This window comes from Acanthisitta chloris, unplaced genomic scaffold, assembly GCF_000695815.1.
Source record: "Acanthisitta chloris isolate BGI_N310 unplaced genomic scaffold, ASM69581v1 scaffold3259, whole genome shotgun sequence".
NCBI classification, from domain to species: domain Eukaryota; kingdom Metazoa; phylum Chordata; class Aves; order Passeriformes; family Acanthisittidae; genus Acanthisitta; species Acanthisitta chloris.
This window is the reverse complement of record NW_008689598.1, coordinates 20,457-45,988: the sequence shown is the minus strand read 5'-3', so window position 1 is coordinate 45,988 and position 25,532 is coordinate 20,457. Positions and strand designations below refer to the sequence as shown.

General features: G+C 37.0%; 1 protein-coding gene across 1 annotated transcript in view; it reads left to right on the top strand.

Annotated features, from left to right (window-relative positions):
* The window catches only part of MCTP1 (multiple C2 domains, transmembrane 1), a gene marked incomplete at its 5' end in the record, with an annotated part of 57,072 nt that overhangs the window by 21,244 nt on the left and 10,296 nt on the right, over positions 1-25,532 (top strand). Inside the window, 4 exons of the mRNA XM_009081464.1 lie at positions 3,303-3,473; positions 5,034-5,164; positions 16,009-16,195; positions 21,094-21,187. Coding sequence (XP_009079712.1) covers positions 3,303-3,473; positions 5,034-5,164; positions 16,009-16,195; positions 21,094-21,187 — 583 coding nt within the window. The remainder of the gene's footprint in view (positions 1-3,302; positions 3,474-5,033; positions 5,165-16,008; positions 16,196-21,093; positions 21,188-25,532) is intronic.

The following is a 25,532-nucleotide window of genomic DNA, read 5'->3' as shown; positions in this document are numbered from 1 at the left end:
CAATACCTAGAAATGTACCTGTGTCACACTTTGAAATTAAATTCATAAGGCAAGACCTCTAAAATTTTAAATCAGACTTGCTTTCTGATTTTTTCATCTATTAGTTTTTTGTCAAATTTGACTTGAAATCTAAACTTTTTTTTTTTAATTTTATTTATTTCCTACAAGAACCCTTATATGAAATGAGAAGTTATGTCAGTATCTGTTATTTGACTGGAAGCAAAGCATGTTGGGTGCTGTTCAGTCTTGCTTGGAAACAAGAAAAATGCCAGCTGGAAGTTGTGTTGCTGGAGAAGGCCACGTTGCCAGTGCCTTTCATGTCCAGGAAATCTCAGTAGTTTTAGCTCCAGCAATCTGTACCCTGTCTCTTTCAGTCTCCTTTTTGCTGTCCCATGATCTATGTATTACTGATAAAGACAGGGAGAAAACAGCACTGCTGCCACCTTGAGGAAGAAACAGGCATAACCAACCCACACCACTTCCAGCAGCTGACTGCTTTTCTTCCAGCGTGTTTAGACATAGGCTCTGCAGCTTCACTGTCAGTCCAGATGCCACGGTGCCCTGCAAGGTGCTTTGGTTGTCATTGACTGTGAGATGTCAGGAGGGCTTCCTCCAGCAGCATGTAAACAGTTGCTTTCAGGGCTCCTGCCTGACTCTTGGAAACTGTCTGATCTGTCTTTTCATTTTGCATCCCAGTCTTGGTCATTTAAATCTTGCCTTGCCACTGTATATGTAAGTTACCCCTGTCGATGAAACTCCCTACTAATTGTAAAAAATAAGCATGCTTTATAAGGTTATTTTCCATGATAGTGTCCTGGAAATCATATGGATTCCTTCTTGGCTCTCAAAAAAAACCCCAAGAACTCTGTATTCTTTGCAAAATCAGTCTCAACCACTGCTACTATCCCAGGTTAAAATATTTTCCTAAACATGCCTGGTCTGTTCTTCTTTCTGTATTTCTTTCCACCTTATGTTCAGGGCAGAGTCAATGTTAATTGTTTACTATCCAGTCTTTGGCTCTAAGCCTTCTAAGAAGCTGGAACAAAAAAATAAAACATCTACCACTTCTTCATGCATCAAATCTTTGGCGATGTGGTCTGTTTGACCCCAATGAAAGGGCGAGGGCGAGGGGGAGAGTGGGAGATAAAGTGTTCTTAAGCTGTAAATGAAATATCATCTGGCAACTGATTTTCCCACTTGTGCGCTAGTTTTTGTCGAGTGTCTGCTTTCTGATGTCTCATTGCTTCTTCATGTCACAGGTTAAGTTAAAGGTTATTCCACAGTTCCTTGTTTGCCTTTATAGAAACAGTAAGGTTGTGAGAAGTTTCTCTGCAGTCAAATGATTTGCTTCAGCAAAAGAAATCTTTAATAAATAGAGTGAAATATTTTGGGAGTAACCATACTTCTTGGAATGACTAGCCATTAGAAAACACCCACACATGCCATTAAAATATCTGAAATACTACAAAAAAGTGTGTTAATCAGATTTACTCCAACCCCAGTCCTCCTTGGATAACACTGCTCTCAGGAAGCCAGTAAGCGCAGATGATAATCTAGTGATTCTACTCTAGTCTACTTTCTATCATTGTCTCTGGGTAATAAAGTTAAATTCCTGCCTTGGGCACCTGCATATCTGTAACCATCCAGCTGTGTTTACACTCTGAAAGACTTAAACCAAATTTGCACTGAAAACCTCTTACAGAGGTGTGGAAGGTCTGCAAGTGATGAAGCAGGCCTGCATATGTGGAGGGTTGCTGAGTCCATAAAGCCTTTGTTGCTCAAACTACATTGCATAATAAAGAAATATGTATATTTGATATATTTACAGCAGAGTATACTGATAACAGGAATTCAATAGTTAAAGCTGAGAGTAGGATAGGGAATAGTCAAGTAGAGAGCACCTGAATAAACAGAAGGTAAAAGGCTGATTAATAAGGCATTGTTTTAGTTTATTAACAATGAAAAGGGTAGAACTTAGGGCATTATTTTAGCTTAGGTAGCATAAACACAATGGAAAAACGAGATCCAGCTGGACTCAGGACCTGGCAGCCGAAGAGCAAGACCAAAGAGCATGCACCAAACTCAAAGGTGAAAAAATCAATCAGATGAAAACTTCCTCCTGACAACCCCCAGACGACCACCAGACACCACTGGACTAATGCCAATTGGGAGGAGGCAAGGGAGGAGTGTATGATAATGTTTTCTGAGAACTAATTGTAATAATAACCACCTATTCCTGGGAATCCCTGGTTGCACAAGTTTGGTGGAGCGATCCCCCTTGTGCCCGGCGCTGAATAAACAAACACCTGCTACTCAGAGATACAAGTCTGTGAGTAGTTCTTTTCCAGCTTTTCTTGGCATCAGTACATACAGACTTGCTTTTTTGATTCCTAGAAAGAATAATTTGTGAGAACCTTGAACAAATTAAATTTCAGAATAGAAGGGAGAACCTTCGGTAACATTGGACATCAGATGCACCCAATACATGTTTGCCTTACTCAGGAGTGCAAAGGTGATTCCCTATTTCTGGTACCTTGTTCCCCCTGTATCTCAGAGCAAATTGGTGATGATCTTAAGTTACTTGTGTTTGTAGTCTCATGCTCTCCCATCCCCAGTGGAGTTCATTGATGAAAGCTGTAGCCATCTGGTTTGTGTGCATAATTTTTTTTTAATTCCCCGAAATCAGGAGCTGGCAGTTCATAGTCCACATGTTTCTGCACAGTTCTGAATGGAGGTTTTGCAAAATCTTTTTTGAAACTCTTGAACCTATCTGCTGGTATTTATATATTTATATATTTCTGAGAATGCCACATTGTTTTAGAGGCAGAGACAGTTATCATGTACACATGAGTTTATTGACTTATTTTTCCTTGGTCCATGCTTCTCATGATGAGTTTATGTTATTTGAATGGAAGCTTCATAGCCTCACTGTTTTTTTATGTTTGTACAAGTTCATTCAATCATATGCTAGTAATGGAAGAGACTTTGTAACATTTGTATTCTATCAGCAGAGGAAGGAGTGAAGCAGAAAAAAAATATTTTTTTTAGTGAACATTTCTATAAGTAGCATTGTTCTGCTTGCTTCTGCAAAAGCAGCACATGACATTACCTGCATAATTGTCGCTGTTTTATTTCTCTCCAAGTAATTCCTTGCAATACAGTTTACATATGTACTGTCAGAGAACTACAAAATGGTGTAAAGTAGTTGTTTTACATTCATAGTTACATGAAATTGAAGTTCAATATGCGGGGCAACTTTTTGGAAACGTGTTAACTAAATCTATGCTTTTGTTTCCCTAAATTTTCAGACCCAGAGCTTACATATCTCAGACCTGCACAGAAAGACTCAGCTATGGAGAGGGATAGTTAGTGTCATCTTAATTGAAGGTCGTGAACTTAAGGCGATGGATGCAAATGGCTTAAGTGATCCTTATGTGAAGTTCCGTTTGGGGCATCAGAAATACAAGAGCAAGGTAATTTTACCTGTGACTGAAAATTGTTTTGAATTGTTTTGTTCCTGTTAGGGATTTTTTTAGCTTGTATGACTTTCAGTAGTGATTGATTGTTGTATTAATTAGCTGTTAGAGCACCTGAAGCTTTGTTTAGATGTTTCTTTTTGTTTCATTATAAGCAGTAGTAATACATGGGGGAAAACGTAACACTAAAAACTGTGGACATGCAGGGAGGCACACTTGATATTCCATACAGACTGTGTTGGCTTTTATTTCCTGTTAGGGGTCGTTCATGGCAGGGAAGAGATGCAGAGTGATTCTAACAAATATCTTCCTGTCTTGATGCATGTTGCCTCTTTTGCATGTTGGCTCCTTTGCATTATCTTATCCTCAAACCATGTCGTACTTAAAGTCTCACCTTCCTCTTTGTGTCCTCACAGCAAGTTTCATCAAAATTCTCTTTATGATGAGCTTCACAGGTAGAGAGAATTGATCAGGGAGAAAATTACTGTTGAGACTCGCTTGGATTTCTTGCTATTATTTTTTATTCCCCTGATCCCTAATGTTTTGAAAATTGCTCTTCATGGAAGATGCTGGGACTGCCAGTGATGCACATGACCTTCCTCTCTCTATGGCTGTGACAGCTGCTGTGGTTTTCACAACCAGACAAAGGGTTAATTGAGGAGAAGGGCAGGAACATTCAGTTGCCATATTTTCAGACCTGTGAGCTTTCATTAGGGCTTCTTAATCTGGAATTAGAAGAGATAAAATTTCATGCTTTTGTGAATTTAAGATTTTCATGGGATTTCTGCATATTTTTCCTCACTCAATTTTCCACTTTTTTAAAAGCCGGTAGAACTGGTGGATGTAAGAAGTGGGTTTGCATAATAGGGAAAGTACTAGGCAGTTTCCATTCTTGCTCAGGACATGTGTGATTACTGTGAACACTGCTTTTTCATTATGGTGGAAAAATCTGCAAGCTTTCTGTTCTGCACAGTGTGGTCAGAAGTATATGGACTGAAATCCATTGAAGACAGAAGTAACTGTACTGAAAATGATTGAGAAAGGTACTTTTGTGAGTTTCAAAAGAAAGGATGTAAAATACAGTTTTGGAAAAAGAATTTTTATTCCATAAAAAGTAAACCTTAGTGTCATTCTCCCAGTATTACTGCTGCTGGAGAAAAAAAGGACATGATACATTTGTTTGCTTAAATACTTAGATTCACCATCTACTTGTCATGGCAGGTGCTTTGTTTTTCTTTGTGCTCAGATACATAACTTTACAGCTGTCACTTAAGAGGCTTTCTGCAGAGAAATGGCTCTATTCCCAGGGCAAATCCATTTTCAGGAGACTTTTGAAGGTGACAGGTTGCAGGATTTTGGAGGTTGATGTTACATCAGAAAGGCATGAGGGAACTGGCCAGTATTCTTTCCTAGTTATTGTTTTTTGGTTATTGCTGCTTACAATTGTGATACTGCAGACAGAAAAATCTTCCTGAGCATACTCTAAAGATCAAATTTACAATTAAAGAAAGTGTATGCCTGCACAATGCAATGACTTTCTTTTTGCCCTCCTTTCAGATTGTACCAAAAAGTTTGAATCCTCAGTGGAGGGAGCAGTTTGATTTTCATCTCTATGAAGAACGAGGTGGAATTATTGATATTACTGTGTGGGACAAAGATGCTGGCAGAAAGGATGATTTTATTGGCAGGTTTGTGCAATTACAGCCTTCTTGTTCCCTGGAGATGAGAGCGGATGATTAAAAAGAGCCTTGCGTTTGAATCTAGTTCTTATGAACATTTGTTCTTGGTTTTATTGGGGTTTTTCTAAGTTTGGGGAGGATTTTCTGCAGTATACCAGTACAGTTTGCTGCATCGATGTAGTTCTTTGCTTTGAAGATATAAGATAACTTTAATTTGCCAGTAGGTGGCAGCTTTTACCAATTGATGAATTGAGGTTTTAAAAATAAAAATCCCCCGTTTAAAGCAGGTATCAAGATGTAGGAGGTTTCATAGAGCAACATCCAGCTTGGAGGAGAAATAACTCTTTTGACTTGTGATAGATGCGTAAGATTAAATTTATGTACCAGTCTGTTCGGTAAATGAAAATAGAGTGCTGAAGGACTGCACACATCTTTTGGGGCAAAGAAATAAGATCATTCACCTAACTGATAGTCAGGAAAAGCAAATCTGCCTTAGCATTCAAGAAATCATGCATTTTTGTGTCTATGCTCCATTTTACAGAGAAGGAAGTGGCATTAACTGTTAGCTAATGGGGAAAAAACAGTCTTGTGCTTACAGATACTGCAAAGTAGGTGCTATTTGGAAAGCTTGGATATTTGTTTACATCATAGTTTCATTGATATCCATATAGTCATAATAATAGTATCAAGAATTAATAGCTATTAATGCTGTATGTTTTGGTTGTTTGTGATAGTATTGGTGGTAGGTTCGTTTTTTTCTAGGACATCGATACTATTAAGTAGCAGAATTACCTTTCTTTATGTGGTTAAATTAAGGAATGGAAATCCCACAGAACAAACCGTGTACTTCTGTTGTCAATGTTGCAATATTTCTACTGGCCTTTTCCTCCCTCTTATTCTGTTTAGGGTAATGGCTTTGATGAGTTGAATAATATTCTGTGTTTATTTCCTAGTATAAATTGTGCAAACTCACAATTTGTACACAGTCTGTGGCAAGCAAACAACTTTAATACCAACAAAAACTTTTCAAAAGTATGCACAGTAGGATTTTTTTTAATTATGAAACTCTATGGATGTGATGATTATTTGAATTTTCTACTGTATTTTTCCTTTGCTTAATTTCAGTTGGTGCATATGGTAACAATAACTATTTTTCTGAAGTAATGTAATCATTTAGTCCTATGTTGCCATGTTCTAACACCTTGGGAAATTATTCCTATTTTCTTAATTTTAACCTTCTTATCCAAAAGATAGTGACATTCAAAGTTTTCATGTATGATTTTTCAGAACACCATCCTCAAAGTAGCACTGGCTGAAATCTTGTCGGCCTTGATTTTTGTGACCTCTCTGCCATCAGTGTATATATAATCTCTCTTTAGTTTCTTCTTTCAGACAGTCTCTCATTTCACCTTCTTTTGGTGCTGTATCTCTGGATAATGCAACCTGCAAACAAATTACTCTCCATGAAGATTTCCATGAAAAACTGTCGTTTGTCAAGCTCAACCTGAATACAAAAATAGGTCTTAATATTCTCCTTCTGTGATATTCTTTTCCAGTCACTGGATAAAAATCACTAACACCTGACAGCTCCACTTAACACTGACCTCTCTTCCCCAGTTTCTCCTTTCAAAGCTGCCTCAAAAAACTGGAAATGCTTTGGTGCACACACTACAGACCTCCTCTACGTGTGTGTTGTGATAAGTGTATACTAATTTTTAAAAGCACGACTGAGTTGTGCTCCATGACTAAGGCTCTGTGGCTCTCAATGCACATGTAATAAATTGAGTATTTTGATTCAGTTTCCAGAAGTGATAATGAGGGTGTGGGAGGGAAACAAAAGACTTCCTGGTTGCATTCCAGCATTGCTCAAGAATGAAGAGTAATCCCTTTCATTTTCCTTCTTACTTGAATAATGTGCAAGCAGCAGCTGTAATATTATAGAAGAATATTTTTATTAAATGCTAATGAAAACAATTGTTTCTTGAAGATGTCCTGCCTGGCCAAAGTATGGTTAGGGAGAAGCCACACTTGATTGAAGAAATCCCACTCATTGAGGGAAAGAACAGACTAAATTGAGAAAACAGAAGAAAGGGTGTCCCAGGTGGAAGGCTGAAGGGACAAATTCCAGGATCTTTGTGGAAAATTGCCCAGGAAAACTGTGTTCTTATTGTCTTGAGCTCAGTTACTTGTGAATTATATTTCAAAGTACAATGTCATAGCCTCTCCTGGAATACTCTGTCTCAGCTGCACTTTTGTGAAATAAAAAAAGTGGGAAATCAGGGGCATAGAATTCCATGGGCCTTGTATATATCATTGTACTCATTAAGCTGGAGCATGTTGAGCGCCAGGGTAAAAGCTAGGAATGTGATACGGCGGCAATGGTATGTGTGCTCAGATTGCAAAGATTTGGATTTGCAATACATTTCTGAAGGCAGGAAGATGCAAGAAATGTGATGGAGGGGGCAGAAGACATGGAAGTGAGATTCTGGCTTTAGGGTGGCATAACAGGAGGACAGAAGTGGAAAGGGTGGCCTGTAAGAGGGAGGAAGGTGTTAAGAGTGTAAGAGCGGCAGCATGGAATCCTAGTACAGAAAAGAAGGAAATGTCTGTCAATGAAGTAGCATAAAGTTCCATTGTCATCTTGGTGCCCAGGCACATTCAGCATGGTAGTCCCTGAAATGAAATGCTGACTGGCTGGTTCCCATTCATAACTTTGAGCACTATCTGTTTATAAAATTTATTTGAGCCTCAGTGTGCATTCTCCATGAGAGTTTAAAGGTTGCAGCACCTTGTGAACTTCCATCTTAGAATACTCTAAAAAAAACCAAAACCCTAGAACCAATTCAATGTTTATTTTGAGACTTCAAAGGCTGGAGAAAAGACCTCATACAAAAGCTTTGAGGAAAATATATTTCCAGTCATGTGCGGATTTGTGTGAGAAAACACCAGTCTTGACCAGAACTGAGCTTAATTTTACGAGAGGTGCAATTTTGGTATTCTTCTGAATATAAATTTTTGAAAAAACAACCAACATACTGGGAGCAAAGATATGAGATCTAGAAGTTCTTCTTATGGAAAGCACCAGCAGCTAAAGCCACATGGGCAGCCGCCTTGCATTCAAATAAGCATGTAGACTTGTGTAAGCAGTATTAGTCATTGTTTTGTCTGGTAAGTAGTAATATGCACGTGTATATATATATTGTTCAGTCTGAATTAATTCAATATTCACATGTTTTTGCTATGAGCAAATAATTTATGTTCTATATTGAGTCAATATGCTCATGTAATTAAAAACATATACCGCAGTAAGTTTATGGAGATAATACTAGGATCAAAATGAAGGTGAAGTGATTTTAATCTGCGTGTAATTATTTAACTTTCTTATCGTTTACATTTTTGAAGGCAATTCTGACTGTCACCTTTACGATAATCAGTTTATAAATCCTCATGATTGTTACACCTTTATGCATAGCTGTAATCCAAACAAATTGGCTGCTGACAGCTGCAATAAATTGCCAAGAATGAGTGCTGTCAGAGAACAAGTTGTTTCTGTGAACATACAGGATAAGTAAATCCCATGTCATGCAGTTTTATTCAGCTGAAGTTATTTGCAATCCAGTGCAGCAGGATTTATAGCATTATTTATTGGTATGAAAAATGCATGTTTATCTTTAAAATGACATTGACTTCTCTTCATATTTTGTGCCAGGAAATTTCTGTTCATTTCATTTATACCTATTTTCATAAGTATATATAGATACTACTGTATATTTTGCCATCTGATGCAAATTAAAAACAAAGGACCTTGTGTATAGTATATTCATTAAAGCTATGTAGTGATTTTATCTGTAGCAAGCTGAAATTTCGCATAATCTCTCTAAATATTGTTGTGAAAATTCAGATTGATTTTGCGAGCATCCATATCATGGATGTTATGAAATACAAAAGTTAAAATATTGAAAATTAAGTGTTTAGGTTTTTAACACCTAATATGCTATGCCTTGTCTGTTTAGTCTTTTCATAGTAACAAAGCCGTAGAGAGTTTTTTGGGTATACATAAATACAAGCAATATGTGATTCTATGATTAATCTGAAAGCACAGGGATATGCTATCAAAGTTCTAAACTAAGGGGAGATTTTATTTTTAAAAATATAAAAGGATTAAATATTTATGTTTTTTCATTTTTTCCCACTGACATTTATATAATTTCACTATGGGACATTAAGCATTATTATAGACAACTGGGTGGTGCTGTAAAGCTCTGTATGGGTACTCCAACATGTGTGTAAAGTTGGGTGAAGGACACTAAATATGTTACTTCAAATGTTTCTTCGCAGATTTTTCTCTAGAGGTGTTGTGGATATTTCAATTTATACTAAAATGCTGGCAATTTTCTTTTTACAATATTGCGGCCCAAGAAGAAGGTATTGAATAAGTTGTGAAAGTCCATGCTAATGTTGAAATTGCCAAATCTTGAAGTTTCTTGACTTTGCAAAACTCTGTAGGCAAGATGGCTTCCTCTGGAATTTTAGATGCTACTTTATGTTGCTGGTCTTTCAATTTTTTTTTATGTGGTAGTTTGAAATTTTCTTCATGTTGAAGTAACTTTGGAAGGATGTATTATAATAATAATGTAAACACAATGATCAATATGCTGTTGTAATTTGGGATTTGAACTGTGTGCGCAATTCTGTGCAACACGGAGAAGCACACAAGCAACAGCCTGTCTGTATAATCGTTTGTTCATTATACATGATGACTAAAGTTAAATTATTGCCAATGCGTTTCTTAATGTGAAATAAAGATTTTGCCTGGAACATTACAGTCTAAAAATGTTACTGCCAGGCCTGCCTCTGGAAAATTCTGGGATATGCTGGACCATCTCCATTTCTGATTGCTGACAAAAAAAGCTAAATGTAAATACTATGTCTCAAAATTTGTCCTTCAGGTATTCCACACCATTTTTGTTCTTATCTCTGCACATCTTTACAAATGCAGAGGCCCTTGTGTTCTGCTAGAAATCTAAAAAAGTTTCAGGTTTGGCTCAGTAACTTTCCCTTACCAGATATTTTATTATTTACAGCTCTTACTGACGGTTGTTACTGTCACGTTCTGTTGCAAAATTAATAGTGTTCCCCAATGTATTCTGAAATACAGAATACTGCACACAAGATGGGCTGTTTATGAATCCTTTTTCTGACTCTCTTGTCTTCTGACCCTATGTCTTCCTGCATATGGAAATATACTCCTTGAAGAGCACCAAAATAAGAGGAAGGGAGGAGGAAATATGGAATGCCTGTCTAGACATGAGGAGCATGACAGTGTGTTGGGAATGGTGAGGGATGCAGATAAGGTATTGTGGTGATTTCTGAAAGGCACAGATTGGAGCTGTGTGAAAGCTCTTGCAAAGTTTGTTGGACCTGCTAGTCAGGAGAGAACTATGTAAGGAAACATAATGCACATCAAAACAATAGACTGGTTTAGCAGATGAAAGTGTTAATTTTGCTGCAAAGAAATTGCACTGCTGATGGCACTAACAGCCTGTAGTGTATGGCTGTGCCATGGGGACAGCCTAGGAAATATCACATCATAAACCATTTGTACATATTTCTTTCTGCCCATACAATTTCAAAAGTAAATCTGTAGTTTTATAGTGAAGAACTATGTTAAGGAAGAAGTTAATTGGTCGTTTCAAAATCTGTCAGCAGGATTTTGTGCCATGGACTGTATTCTGTATTTCTTTTAGCAAGCGATAAACAGTTATTCCGTATTCAGGCACTGCTTGGTGACTGGTGAGATTGTCCTGTATTTCATAAAGCTCTCGTATGTCCTTTACCATAACTGACTTACCCCAAACTGCAGGGCATTTCCTGCATTCCTTGTGTTGCTACACGGCAACTGGCAGCACTGTTTCCCAGGTCCTGCTGAGCTCTGCCCTCCCAGCTTTCCAGGGATCCTCCCCAGCTTCTCAAGCTCACCACCACTCTTGTCAGTCAATATCCCACTCAGCTGACTTATTCTCCAACTCCTTTGGGAGATTTCCTGGTTTTCAGTCTACCACCTCTCTTGACCACCTATCACAAGCATTGTGTGGAGTCTGACATTTTATTTCTTTCTCATTTTCTTTACAGTTTAAAATGTCACACTGATTCTTCCAAGAAGTTCACATTACTGCAGTCCTGTTTTTCTGAGCTGTGTCATTTTCTGCCAGTGCTTTGTAGAATTTCCCCTCTCCTTTTGTTTCTTGGTTTTACTGGAACATTTTACTCTGCTCATAAAGGATATGGAGTCTCACAAATTGTAGCAGTTCATGCCTCGCTGCTTCTGATGTGTGTCCAGCTCAGTTCTAATTGTGGAATCACACAGTTTCCTCTCGTTGGCATCCTTTGGAGCAGCATAGACCTGGATCATAGTGGAGTTGAAAGGCTGTGTTCCTGAACAAGTCATGATGGTAATTAAGTTCCCTAGTTTGTAGTCAAGTGGTGCTTTTCTGTCCCTATCACTTAGGATTGTGCCAGTTCCTCTTTTATGCTTTATTTTGTCATGTGAGAAAATGATCTCGGTATCTGCTGTCTCTCCCTTGCCTGGCCACCTGGCTTTTAAGAGGCCTTCTGTGTCATGTGGCTACCTTTGTAATTCATTCATTAGCAAGGATATTTCACCAGGGTGCCAACACAGTCTTACATTCCTGGTTCTGTTAGAAATAGAGAGGGGAGGTGATTTTTACCTGTTAGACATGCTGATAATAAAATGCTACATATAGCTCTGCCTTCCACACTTAAAAAAGGATGCGGGAGAATTTCACTGGATCAGAAAAGTTACAAAAAGTCATTTGAGGGCTGTAGGAGATGTATTCCTAGGAAATGTATAGGGAGCTGAAGGTGTTTAGCATATCAAAAGGAAGATCAAGAAGCGATATGATTGTAGTGTATGAGTACCTTCACTAGAAGAAAATATGAAGCACTAAAGGCTTTTTCAGCTGGGTAAAGAAAGGCATAAAAAGAACCAAAACCCAGATATATTCAAATTAAAAGTAAATCTGAAATGCATTTCTAACAGTTTGGCCGATTAAACATATTGAACACAGTTTCAGAGAAGTGGTAATCTACCCTTGAATCTTCAAATCTTGCTTCATGGGAGCTTCTCTTTCTAAGCAATTTATCTGTGATAACTTTGCCACATGGGGTTGATCCACTTGGGTGTTTTTTTCTCCCTTCTGATCTTTCAAGGCCTGTAAATCCAGATACACATTGTGCCTGGTAATCTTCATGTGCAGAGCTGATCCAGGGGGACAAGCCCCTATGGTTCTTTCCAAGAGATCAGCTGTCCAGGGGGATGGTTCCACTGCCCTGCCCACTACTTGTAGTGCTGGCACCAGTGCACTGAAGAGGCCATACAGCATGGAAGATGCAGAAATAATGCAACTGCTCTAAAAACTATGGTTCTCTGCAGTGTGATTTACAGCCATGCTTGGAAATGTGTCTATGGAGTTAACAGCAATTTTTTTCCAGAATTCTTCAGGTTGACCTCTTTACAGGTGAAGAAGGTTTTTTGCTTTCAGCCGCAGCATGCAGATAATAATTTCTTAAGTAACTACTGTCCAAGGTTACTATTATCTCATGCTTTCAATATGACAGCTGCTGTTCATATGCAACTTACGCTCTTCTCAAAATGATGGTATTTTTTCCTGGTCCTAAATGCGAGAAAGCAAGACAAAAATGTCTTGCTCATTCTGCACCACTTTGTGGTAACATTCAAGTTAACCTTCATCCTCAAGGCATCGTTGTCCTCCATGGAAACAGTTGTAGGTGCCATATGTCTTTTAAGAGAACATCTTAACTGATAAAAGTCAGCACTGCTAAAGCTTTAAAGCTTGGAATACTTGTGTGTACTCTCAGTAAAATGAAAAGAGGTACTGTCAACTTGAACTTTCCAAAGATATACATTTGGAAAACAGGTATTTTCCAAATAGATAGTTCAGAAGTATTTTGTTAACTTCAGTCCTTCTAAGGAGATGTAATGCAAAAAGGAATTTTGTAGTTTTCCTATTAGGATAGGATTAGTGTTTAGGCAATGCCTTGATAAAACCAGACTTCCTTCTGGTTTTTAGGTCCCATGCAAAGATCTGCTGAGGACAAAGTAGATCTACCTAAAAATTAAATTTTTTTTTAAAGGAATAATTTTTAGGAAGAAAAAATGAGAGCAAAATTGATTTTTTTATTGTGGTAAATTCAACCACTAATGGAAACAAAGTTGCAATTTTCCTTAGTGTCTGTAAATTGGAAATTCTAATCATTTGAAGTGCTGCAGATACACTTACCCCATGCTGGATGTTCCTAGAGCCTTGCCCCCTTCAAGTTAGGCACATGCACGCTGCATCTCCTGTGAGGCCAGGGGAGAGCACCTGGCATAGAGTGAAAAATGTGCTTTCATCTGACCATGTGCACATAGAGACACTCTTAACCTGGACTTCCATAAAGCACAATGGTGACACTCCTTAATGGAATAACGCTAGATTTATATCAAATTATCTAAGGGCCCTTCAGAGGATATTTTTCCTTTAAAATGCTTAAGGCTTTCATTGGAAAAAAGGTTTCCAGATCACTCCCTACCCTTTGTATGATTTTAGGAAATAACAAGCTGGTGACCGGCCGTTCATGAGATTTATCAAGCAGACAATAGAGACATATTTCTCAGGTAATCTATTCTAGATGTGGTGCTATTAGGAGTAGTTCATAGCTGTAGGAAAGGTGCACAGGTAAAATCCAATTGTCAGTGGCTTCTTTTAGGCTAAATAAAAAAATAACATGGACTGCTAATGTTGCAAAAGTGTTGTAACTTCAAGATTTGGAGAAATTCGATCTTGCAGCTGTGATGTAGACCCTGTAATTTTACATTCATTGCATTTTTCTAATGGATGTAGGTGGGTTTTTTTTCTTGTGGGAGGTAGATTTTGTTGCCTATTTTTTGAATGAGTTTAGGCTGATTCTCTAAATTTAAATTGGCTGAAGTCTCAATATTGAACCTTATTTTTGAGGGGTACCTGTTTTGAAATAAGCTATCAAAGAATATTTAGCACTGGGGGTATTTTGAACCTACTCCAGCTTTGAAAGCTTGATTACAATCTTTGTTATCTTAAGGAGAGCTTTATATTCCTTGCTGCATCCTAAATAAAAATTTGACAGTCTATGTACATGTACGAAACTTGTATTAACTATCAACCTACACTGTCAGCAGCAGCTTTTTTTTTCTTGCTTTTGTTAATTTAATTTCTCTCTTATCATCCAAAGAGTTAGAAATGGAAAGTAAACATTAAGCTCAGAATACTATGTCAGTTTGAATTTTTTTTCATTGTAAGATAATTGGACCTTGTAACTGTATGAGCTTTGCAGTAGTTTAGGCAGCTGCACAACAGACAGTAAATGTTTTTCAAAAATTGAAAGACAATTTTCCTGTAGCAAATCTGATCTGCCTGTGATAGCACAATGCTCATTTTATGAGGCTGCATTTGTTCTCATAATTGTCTATTTCCTGTCCTTAAATGCCTATTTATTCATGTCTGCACCTTTTTCTCTTCTTTATTGGCCCTGCAGTGACCACATTGTCTTTCTCTTCAAAATGAATTGACATTTTATGAAAAGAGTTTGCTAGATACTTGGTTTAGTGAGGATGGTATATCGTACATATGCTTGTCACATTAAATAAGCAGTGTTGAAAATAGATTATTCAGTGGCTAAACTTTTTATAGACTATATGAATTTATTTTATTTCACTATTATTACTGTTTTTGTTTAGAGTAATGAGTTGGCAAAACTCATTTTGGGATGCTATAAGTATTCCAAAGAGTACTTTTTCACAGGTACAGGCTGGCATTACATTTGCCACAGACACTATATTTCTATACATGCTCAGAGTTGCTATCCAGGAGAGTCGAAACTTGTGCATTATACAAATTGAAACATTAAAACTTCTAAGCTGTGCACAGACTGATTACTAACCCTAAGGAATTACTGCTTTATTGAAAAGGTTAATTGTCAGCTCTTTGATAGCAGTGATACAGTTTTTTCTTGAATGCTTTGCCTTTTATTTCTAAAGATGTTGCAAAGCTGTTTCTGCTGTCTGGCACATTTGGAGTCATTCCTCATTAGTTCAGTGTGTGGTACAGCCACAGTTATTCAGAAGGGGATAAAGCAGGGCGGATTGGCTTCAGCCACGCTGCGCCGTTAGAAGCAGTCCCTGCTCATTACAACGTGAGACATCTTATTATATAGGGGGTTGTGGCATCGGATTTTATCCTGGGTGCCTGCATGAAGCTTTGACCCTGAGCCACACACAGCTTACTGCGAGGGAGCTGAGCCTTTCAGGTTGTGCTCAAGTCAAGTTTTTCTATGCTCAGTCATCTTAATGCCATCACAATTAAGTCCACAGTTTTGTTATTTTTTTTTAAAAAGGGACTTTTACTGTTGTTAGATGAATGGTCTAAAAAATGTTCACATCAAAACTCACAGGTTTGTGTTTATATAAGAGGTGTAATTAAAGGTGAAATTTGCATCAGAAGCTGGATTTTAAAAAAGTCTCTTTGACTATGTTTGAGTAAGGAATATTGGCTAATCCTGTCTCTAGTGTCTCTACATTTTTTTTAATATTTATTCTTCACTTCAAAACAGGCTGTATAGCTTTAAAAAAAGTCAAATGAGCATCAAGGGTTAAAGCTGAAAAGTAATTTAGAAATTTTTTCAGAATATTGGAGGGAGTTTCTACTTGCTTTTTTTGTTAATCTTAATGCAAGTAAGCAAATATGCTCTTGTTTGACATGAGGAAAACCACATGCTGATGGAGAATGTGTTTCTAGGTGCCAGGTTGACCTGTCGACCCTGAGTAAAGAACAAACCCACAAGTTGGAGATGCCGCTGGAGGAGGGAGAGGGATGCCTGGTGTTGCTGGTCACTCTCACGGCCTCAGCTGCAGTCACTATGTCTGACCTCTCTGTCAACTCCCTGGAGGATGAGAAGGAGCGAGAGGAGATACTGAAGAGATATGTATGGAGTTCTCTTTTGCCCTTTCTTTGCAAAATGTTTGCCTACATAAAAAATAGCTATCATAGGGGAAAAAATCTAAATATATGTCTCATATTCTTACCATGCTTGGCCAATGAAAATCATCTAAACTTGCTATTAATGTGGAAATAGTTATAGTTGGTACAATTAACATCAAGAAGGCTACAAATCCACTTCAGTAAATAAGGTATTTTTTTTGTATGATAGTTCAGTTGTTTGATAAGGTGTCACATAAGGAAGTTAATCTTACTGCCTTGCAAGTAATTTTTACCAAGCAGATAGTAACTAAGGGGTAACCCAGTGATTGCAGTTTCTAGTGATTGTTTATGGCAAATAGTTTGAGGTGCCGATATTTTTCAGCATTTTTTGAGCATCTATTAAAAGGTAATAAAACTTTTTTTCTTCATATTTGAGGCCGGAGCAGTATTCTGTATTATCAAAACAATGGTTTTAAACAAGATTTCTCTTTCAAAATATTCTGGAGCAAATAATTTTCATTTCAAGGATCCTCACATTGCACAGAATCTGTGTAGTTTTACAAAAGCAACAGAGAGGGGAGCTCTTACTCCAGAATTTGCTAATACCTAAATCACTAAAAGTAACTGTCTCACTACACACAGAGAAAGAAAGAAAAAAAATGCTATTTCCACTTAAAATTACAAAGCTTTTATTGTACGATGTTGCCAGGTGTTTAGAAAGGCTTCTCTAGACACTCAGCCATTAAACCAAGCTCTGACTAACAAAGAGCTGCTTAATTTATTTTTAAGATTTTAAAATATTCCTATTCTGTGACTGACATCCTTTCAATAACTGAATTTAATAAAGATGTACCTTATCAGGCTGTGCAGATAACATGAAGTGCTAGTACCAATGCTATACAATATTATTCAAACAGATTAGCAGGATGTGCGCTTCAGCAAATTTATTCTGGCTATCTGCAATGAATCAGCTGTCTGCTAATGCTTGTACAACTCATACACCAGTGGTGTTATCATAAACACAGTTTAATAGAGGTGACTTAGTGAGGCTGAATATAATATTCCTGAACGAACTGAAAGCTAAGGTATTGTGCATCTCCTTTAAAAAATAATTACAATTAAGACAGTTATTGCACACTTTGGAATCCATCAGTACACTCTGTGGTTGTCAGAACAGATCTCTATAAATAGAATAGATGTCTGATGGATATGTTTTTGAGGTGACATAGTTCTTGCTACCAAGAGCAGCAATACCATATTGTGGTGGATTATTGTATGGCAGACAAGTGATACTGATGGTTTTGATTATTTCAGTAGGAGTATAGGAACATGTTACGAATGCGTACTATTAATCAGTTTAACTAAATTCTCACTTTTTTTGTCCCCAGTGTAAAGCATAATTATGTGGCATAAGATTGACTTTTTTATTCCTGCTTCTTGCATATCCATGGTGCATGTCTTTTCCTGTATATGCATTGCTGTATGCATTTGGAAACATTTATATTTTAGGAATATTGCAGAGGTGTGAATTTCTCATGTGTTTTTGACAATTGTGGTATCTACCTAGCTTTTTGATAACATCTACTGGTTTTATTAAAATAATCAGCAGAAGAAAGAAATTGCCACGTAATTGAAGTAGTTTATTTTTGCTGATACTCAGTTTGTCGTTGGTATTCATATCTCCCCTTCAGAACAAAAACGACATATGCAATTTAGCAAGATGTACAGTTCACCATTGAGTGTCTGTATTTAGGAATTTATTTTTTATCCTCTTTTAAAAAATCTAGCTTCCATTCGAGAAATGTATTTTGTACCCTTTCTGCATCCAAAAACAGTTAATGAGCTGACCTTGCCATCACATCAAATAGCCTTGGAAAATGACTCTATTACTGTCATTTAACCATTTGTAGCTGAACATCAGAGCCTTACAAATTAAACGGGCATTACTGTTTGAACCATTATTTTACCACAATTGTCTGAAAAGATTCGTTCCTTTTGGGGTGAGGAGGGGGGTGCATTAATGGGTACAGACCAAGAGAGATTGTATGACCTTTTCAGAATGGGTGTGCTGAACCCATGGTCCTCCTTGTCACAGTTTAAAAACCAGAAGAGCTAGTTTAGAGAAGTTGTTAGCATTCCATTTTTATTATGACATTTCACAGTCATCCGATTTAATGTCCCTTGACCAGATTGTCCACTGTGAGACGATGGGCTTGAAATGTTATTTAGAGCATTGATAAAAGGTGAGCAGTTCTAAGATGACAGCGAGTCATAAGGCTGGTGGTGTGACATTAATTTTCTCCATAACAGAGATGGAATAAGACGTCATGGTGACAAGCTGTCAATCAGTACTGGCCCCTCAGTGTATCTCGGTACTATAGGATGGGGTATTGCTTCTCCCATAATAGAGCTGAACTGAGATGCTCTCCCTGACAGCTGCTACAGCCATACAGAAAATATATTATACAGCCTTTCATTAAAAAAATAAAGAGGACTCATCTCCAGAGCATTTCCATCTTTTCCCATCTATTGAGGGCTGAAAAGATTCCCAGCAAATCATGGATTCCTCTGCTCTGAAAATTTCAGGCTTCAGGAATAATGCAGATTTTGAGATCTTCAACAATAATCACAAATAAGAGACAATATTGTCTGATAACACAGAGCATATGATTACTTAAAGTTACATATTTAAAGTAATGCATTAACATAATTTGCTTCATCCAGAGCCTCTGCTGTGGCGTTGTAGACATTTTCAGCAGTCTCCATATCAGGATGTGCACTAAATGAATCTAAGCCATCTGACTTGCTGGAATTAAAAGTTCAAAAATAATTATTCTGCAGGATTCTAACAGAGGTGGCAAAGTGAAATACTGCACTGGGGCTTTTTGAAGAGTGAGCTTACCAAGATGAAATTTGGAAAAAGGGGACTGTATGGCATCATAGGAAGGGGAGGCAGTCACTTGTCTTACTCTGTGTTTTGTTTTAGCTTGGTGTTTGTTTTGGTCATTGGGAAACTTGGGTAGAATGTGAAAACGGTTTTGTAAATCCTTTCGCTTTCATCATGGTATAAGAACAGAATTATCTCTGTTGTGGTACCAGTATGGTATGAAGCTTCCAAACCCTGATCATTATTATAATAAATGAGGGATGGTGCCAAGAAGCTTTTGAATTAAAGTACTGCTATCTGTAACACCATCTCTGCCACCCTTAGCTTGTAAGCACATAAGCGAGGGATTGAGTGTGTACTGATTAAAGTTGACCATCAGTATTTTGAACACATGTTTAAGAGGATTAACTTATTAAAATCGTAAAAAATTAGTGACCATTATCCTGAGATAGCATGCAGGCGTGTATTTGTAAGTATGTAGCATGTGGGTTTCTACATGTAACGAGATTTCTCGGTTCAGTATAGCATGGTTGTACTTTCACTGTAAAGAGTAAATGGTCAGTTGGGGCTTGTGAAATTAGTATCAGTGTGATTTAACTCTTAGAACTGTCTTATTAATAAAAAGACCGGGATGCATAAGATGTCTAACATCTTAATAGGTTAGTGATGCATAAACATAGTGTTTTTGCAAGCTGACATTTAATGTTTTGCTTAAGTAGCCACTGTGGTTTTAGATCCAGTGATGTTATTTATTCTGGTTTTCCATAGCAGTCTATTTTATCTATATAATAAATTAAAGAATTGTTGATATGGTGTTTTGTTGTATGTTTACTTTTTGTAGAAGTCTGGACATTGTCATAGGCAGTGGAAAAGGTTTCACTACATTAAAATTTTAGAAAAGACCACCAGCATTAAATGCATTAGTCCAGATTTTAAAATACTTCAAAATAATGGTATGTGCTAGTATGTATGACCAGTGCAAAAAACAATCGAATATTAGGCCACATATATATGATATTAAATGGATTTACAAATCCAACTTTATTCTTCTCTTTTGAAGTTCCTGCTCTAGGTTATATAAAAACTGAATGATAAAGCCAGGTTAGTTATTAATTGATTTCAGATTTAAAGTTGCATTCAATGTCCTATCATTTGAAACTCTGCAAATTTTAAATTGTATTCAGAATTAGAGACTGAGAGTTCTGGCATGTCACACTTAATTACTGCTTTACACCCAGTTTATTAGTTTTAGTTACTTGAAAAAGAGCAGCAACAGAACACACTTGTCAATCGACTTTCTAAATCCATGTTGGATGAATAAATGTGTTAGTTTACTCTTAAGGATTTTTTTCCTATTTTTAATGTTTGTAGATATTGAGGAAATTTGTGCTAAAAATGTATAGGTTTATGGTAAGAGGTTTCTGCCATGGAATTGGAAACATTTTATAATTCCTTTTAAAATCCTTTTTGCATGTAATTATTATGAAAATTATTAAGTTGTTATCCTCTTTTGATTTATTTGCAAGCTTTTCTAGGCATGTATGCTATATGCAAACGTGCATATCAAAGTCAACTACAACAAAAACTATATTGGCCCAAAGTCACTGTTCAAGGTATTACTGGAGACATCAAATGGAAAATATAAACATAGATCTCAAAAATAATTCAGGGAAAAGGATTGCTTCATTGTTTGTATTAATTTTGTTAATGCACTTCTATAATTTCAAATTTTGAAGTACATGTGCTATTAGGGTATTAATTCACTAGAATTAGTGTTATATTTAATAATTCATATTCTAATTTTTCCTTTGTAACTTTAATCGATAAGTTAAGGTTGAAAAATATGGAAAGAAATGCTGACAACTGCACATTCTTCAGAGAATGACATTTAAAAATCTGAGTATGTCGACAGAATTACCGTAATTTATATCTGGGCTAGGGAGGAGATTATTATTATTGCTTTTGATTTGTCTTTTTTGCAATCCAGAATTATTTTTCTTTTTATTATTTTTTAGAGTCCAATGATGATGTTCCATAACATCAATGATGTGGGATTTCTTCAGGTGAAGGTCATCAGGGCAGAAGCATTGATGGCAGCTGATGTCACAGGCAAGGATTCATTTAGTTTCTGTGACAGTAAATACTGTAGTGAGATTGGGCCTTTTAAGAAGTGGTTAAAAGTGTTTAAAACAGAAGTTGAAATATACATTTTTCTCCATCAGAGGTCCTGTAAAAATTACATAGAAATATCTTATTTCCTTTCAGTAGATGAAACTATACAAAATTATCAACATTTAAGCTGAATTACAAGGGACAAGGCAAATGAAAGGTGCTAGACTTAGATACAACTTCTAAGTTGTTGCCAAAAGAACCAGTTGATATCTGTCAGATATTTAGCAAAGCTGCTGTCAGTTTCAGACATTTCAAATAAATGCAGTTTGTGGTAGCTACTGCTTATTTTTTTAAGAAGGGAAATAGGGATTTATGTATTTATTTATTTTCTACTTTACATGACACAAGCTGAATGGTTAATTTGACATTTTGCTTTTCAAAATAAAGAAAAGGTATTTCAGCCATAATGACCATATTTCTCCAGAAATATCCAAGTTATCTCCTCTAAGTACAGTCACCTTCATACTGCACAAGTTGAATGGAGCAAAATGAGCTCCGTCTGTGTCCAAAAATAGCCATCTCTGCTTTAAAAAAAAAATAAAGAAAAAGAAGAAAGAAAAAAGAAATAAAAGGAAACTAGACTTACCTGGTTTAACTGCAGTTACAATATAAATGTTCTGTTACAGGAGCAGATATAGCTATGTAGCAACCTATTCACTTTTTCATAGTTTTTTTTATAATTAGTGTGACTACCAATATTTCAGATACAGTAACAGTGCAAACATTTTATTGCTGAAACTGCTCATCCAGTTCGTGGCACACAAAATAGCAGCTTCTATTTTCGGAGAGGTTGGAGAAAGGCTTCTAAAGATTTCTCACTCTGCATTGACCTTATAATCCAATGTGGTCTGAACAGAGAGAGAGATTAAGTTATTCAGGGGCAAATGGGATAATTCAGTACCTGACCTCCTTGTTCAGTCTTCAACTTTTCCAAATCAACATGTTATTTGTGCTGGTTGAACAAATTTATTGGAAATACATTTGATTCAATTAAAGATGTACAGAGCTACAAAAATTTACAGATGTTGCATTTATGTCAGCAGTCAGGAAGATGGGGAAGGACACTTGATATTTTCCCGTGTCCTGTATACTCTGTCTGTTAATAAGAAAAGGTATTATACAGCAGATACATTTTCTAAGATGGCTGTGCATTCCAGACATGACAGAAATCATTGTATATTTTGGACAAAAGTACCTGGTATTTTGAAAAGAGGACAAACGGGGTTTATTAGCAATTGTAGTAATTTATAGCTATTTTTAGGAGCTTGTGGGTATGTACAGATCTTTCGTTTAAAGTTAAACCTTGAATAATAATATTGAGAAATAAAGTAGCTATTTGGTGATTGTAGATAAATCACATTTGCTAAAATTGTGTAAAAACTTGACCAACCGCCTTTATTCAACTAAACAATACTTATTAGTCGGTGCAGAGAGTGCTGTCATCGGTGTTGTTACTTACACCACTAAGGATTGCTTCTGTGAGTAAAAGCTAAGGACTACTTCACTGTTCTTACTGTGTTGCTTTTTCAGAGTTAATCTTTTGTGCCTGAGTCTGAAATGTAGTCAGAACACCTGTATAATGTCTGTGTGGTTTGCTCTGCTTCCTGTCTGCTGAACATATCCCATTTCACTTCCAGGAATCTTGTCATGTGAAGTAATAAATCAAAATTTAATAGTTTGGGCTGAGTGGATATTTAAAATCCTTAATATTCCATCATTAAGCATAAGCATAGACAGAAAAAGATTTCTGTAATCTTTTAAGTAGTCATCAATCTTACTGCTGTTGCAAGGATTTCTTTTCCCCTTTCAAAATGCGAAATTTTTCTTTTGTTACCATACATTCATTGAGCAGCATTGTAATATTGTATTAACTCTGAGAGAATAAAGAGCAATTGAGACTCCTGTTGAATGAATGAGTAAAAAGCACAAATTACCTTTTAATTAAACGCTCAATTCTTCTCCTTTCCACAGAAAGCTCATAGCCTTGTTCAGCTGAATGCTACTACAGTAGGTCACTTCAGTTAAGCCCTTAATAAACTGTTGATAGTCAAGGGCAGTTTTTTCTCTCCCGTTTCAATAGCCTAGTGTTGGATGATGCGTGTCAAATCTTTAAGGTTAATGCAGATTTTTTTTAAAAAAGAGATGATTAAGGGTAGTGATTCAGGCCTTAGTGTACAACCCACCTCACATACACATGCATTGAATAAGGTGCCAGGGAGTGCTGAAATTTCAATTAAGTTATGGGCAGGGATGCAAGTGTGCACTACCAGTTTTGAAATGGGGTGCTGCTGGAGCATGCCATACCTGGGTATTAAATATACGCCAGGAAAGAATGAAGTCAGACTTTGTTCAAGTGACTTTGTTCAGGTGACTCAGGCACTCATTCCGCTTACAAGGAGGTCTAGGAAAGGAAGGACCACTGAGGGGTTGAGAGGTTCCCACTGATGCTCGAAAGGTCACCTTGATGCACCAGGGCATGTCGAAGAATTGCTGAGTCTGTGAGGATTTCCCCGATTAAAAACAGTGTCTTTCCATGGTAAAAACACAGGGATTCCACCAATGCAAAATTATGTTCTGTTGGAAACTGTGTTCATAGCACATACACCTTCCAGGAAATTGCCTATTTTTTAATATGATTTTTAAAACTGTAATCTAACATATGGAAAGGCATTGAGCATGGCATTTACTTATTCCTCATTTTTCTGAGAAGAAAGGTTCTATTCAATCTTCTATTCAATGCATCACTGTTTTTTCCCTAAATCCTCAGCTACAAGGAGTCATATTTTCCTGTTTTGCCATGTCTTTTCTCACTTGTGGTTGCTCTGGCAAACCTTCTCAAGGGTTTGGTTGCTTGTGGAGCCCTTGCAGATTATGATCTGTGCTTACAGTGAGATTCTTTGAAATGAAGAAATATTTGGATGGTACAGTAAAACCTAAAGCATAATGGACTCATCATGACAGTTGACTTCTGACATTAATACATACAGTTTTCACCTAACCCATCTGAAATTTGGAAAGTAGTAGACCCTCCACTGTGACATCGTGCCAGTTTAGGCAATAATCAGGTAAGTATATTCCTTCTGTAGCAGCGGGGTCAGGCATAGGTGGGTTGTACTGGAAGGCTGCTGGCTTTGCAGGCAGTGCCTGTGTCTCTTTTACTGTGGCAGACACATACCTCCTTTTCTTTGTGTCATGAAATAAAATTCAAAATCTCTGCCTTATGACTGATGAGAAGCAAGTAGGGTGGGAAAAGATGTGCCACAGTTTGATCAGTTTCAGCAAAAGTGCTATTTTCTTGCGGAATAACAGTCAGCAACTCAGATTCATTAGCAGAGCAAAACCCAAGCTCCGTAAGACGGCCTGCCTAGAAAATAGTTTGTTTTGCTGTATTTGGGCTTTAATTAAGATGTGTTCAATTCTAGCCCCCTGGCTCCCCTCACCCCCTGCCCCCACCCCTCTTGCTGTGTCACAGACCGGCGATCAGACGCTTTCAGATGGTCCAGCCCATGACTTTGACCTTCTGCACAGTCTGGCGTTCCCTGGGGAACCGTTCAGCTCATGAGGTCTGATTTCACACTTCCAGGATGCCTCGGCTCTCATAACAATGACAGGGAGACAAAGCCCTTTAGAGTGGGCCGCATGGGGACTTGTTTAAATTGGAAACTAGAGAGGAGTCAAGGAACAAGGTTACAGGCTACAGAATAGTGCTTTTAATAAAGAGCTCACAGCTCTGGTTCAGCTCAAAGAGGGCTACCTCTGTACAATTAATTGAGACATTTATCTGGAGCATCTTAGGCCTCCACTTTCTCACAGAACTATGTGATAAATATCAGCTAAGAGGCAAATGAGATGTGCATGAAATGAATTTTTAACACTTTGATTACTGTGTCTCCAGTCCTCATTAGAAGTAAATTTATTTGTATTTCTGACCTCATTATAAATCAATTGTCTGCGTCTTTTTCTGAGTACTGTGATTTCAGAACCTGGTGTATCAGACAGATTTTACTAAAGAGCTCAGTGATGTTTAGGTTTGCAGCGAAAAGCTTTTCAGGCTTCTCCTCTAAAGAACAGAAACCAAGCATACAAAATGAGGCAGATTTTTGTTTTCTTCTTATTTTTTTCAGTTTTATGTCTGGAATTCAACCTCTCTTCTAAGAAAATTCCATGTTAAAATTTTGATTAAAGTACTTGAAAGTAGGATGAAGACACCGACATGGGTAATAGTGCAGAATATAAATTACTTTTCTAAAATCTCTTCTACTTAAACTGTACTAACATCACA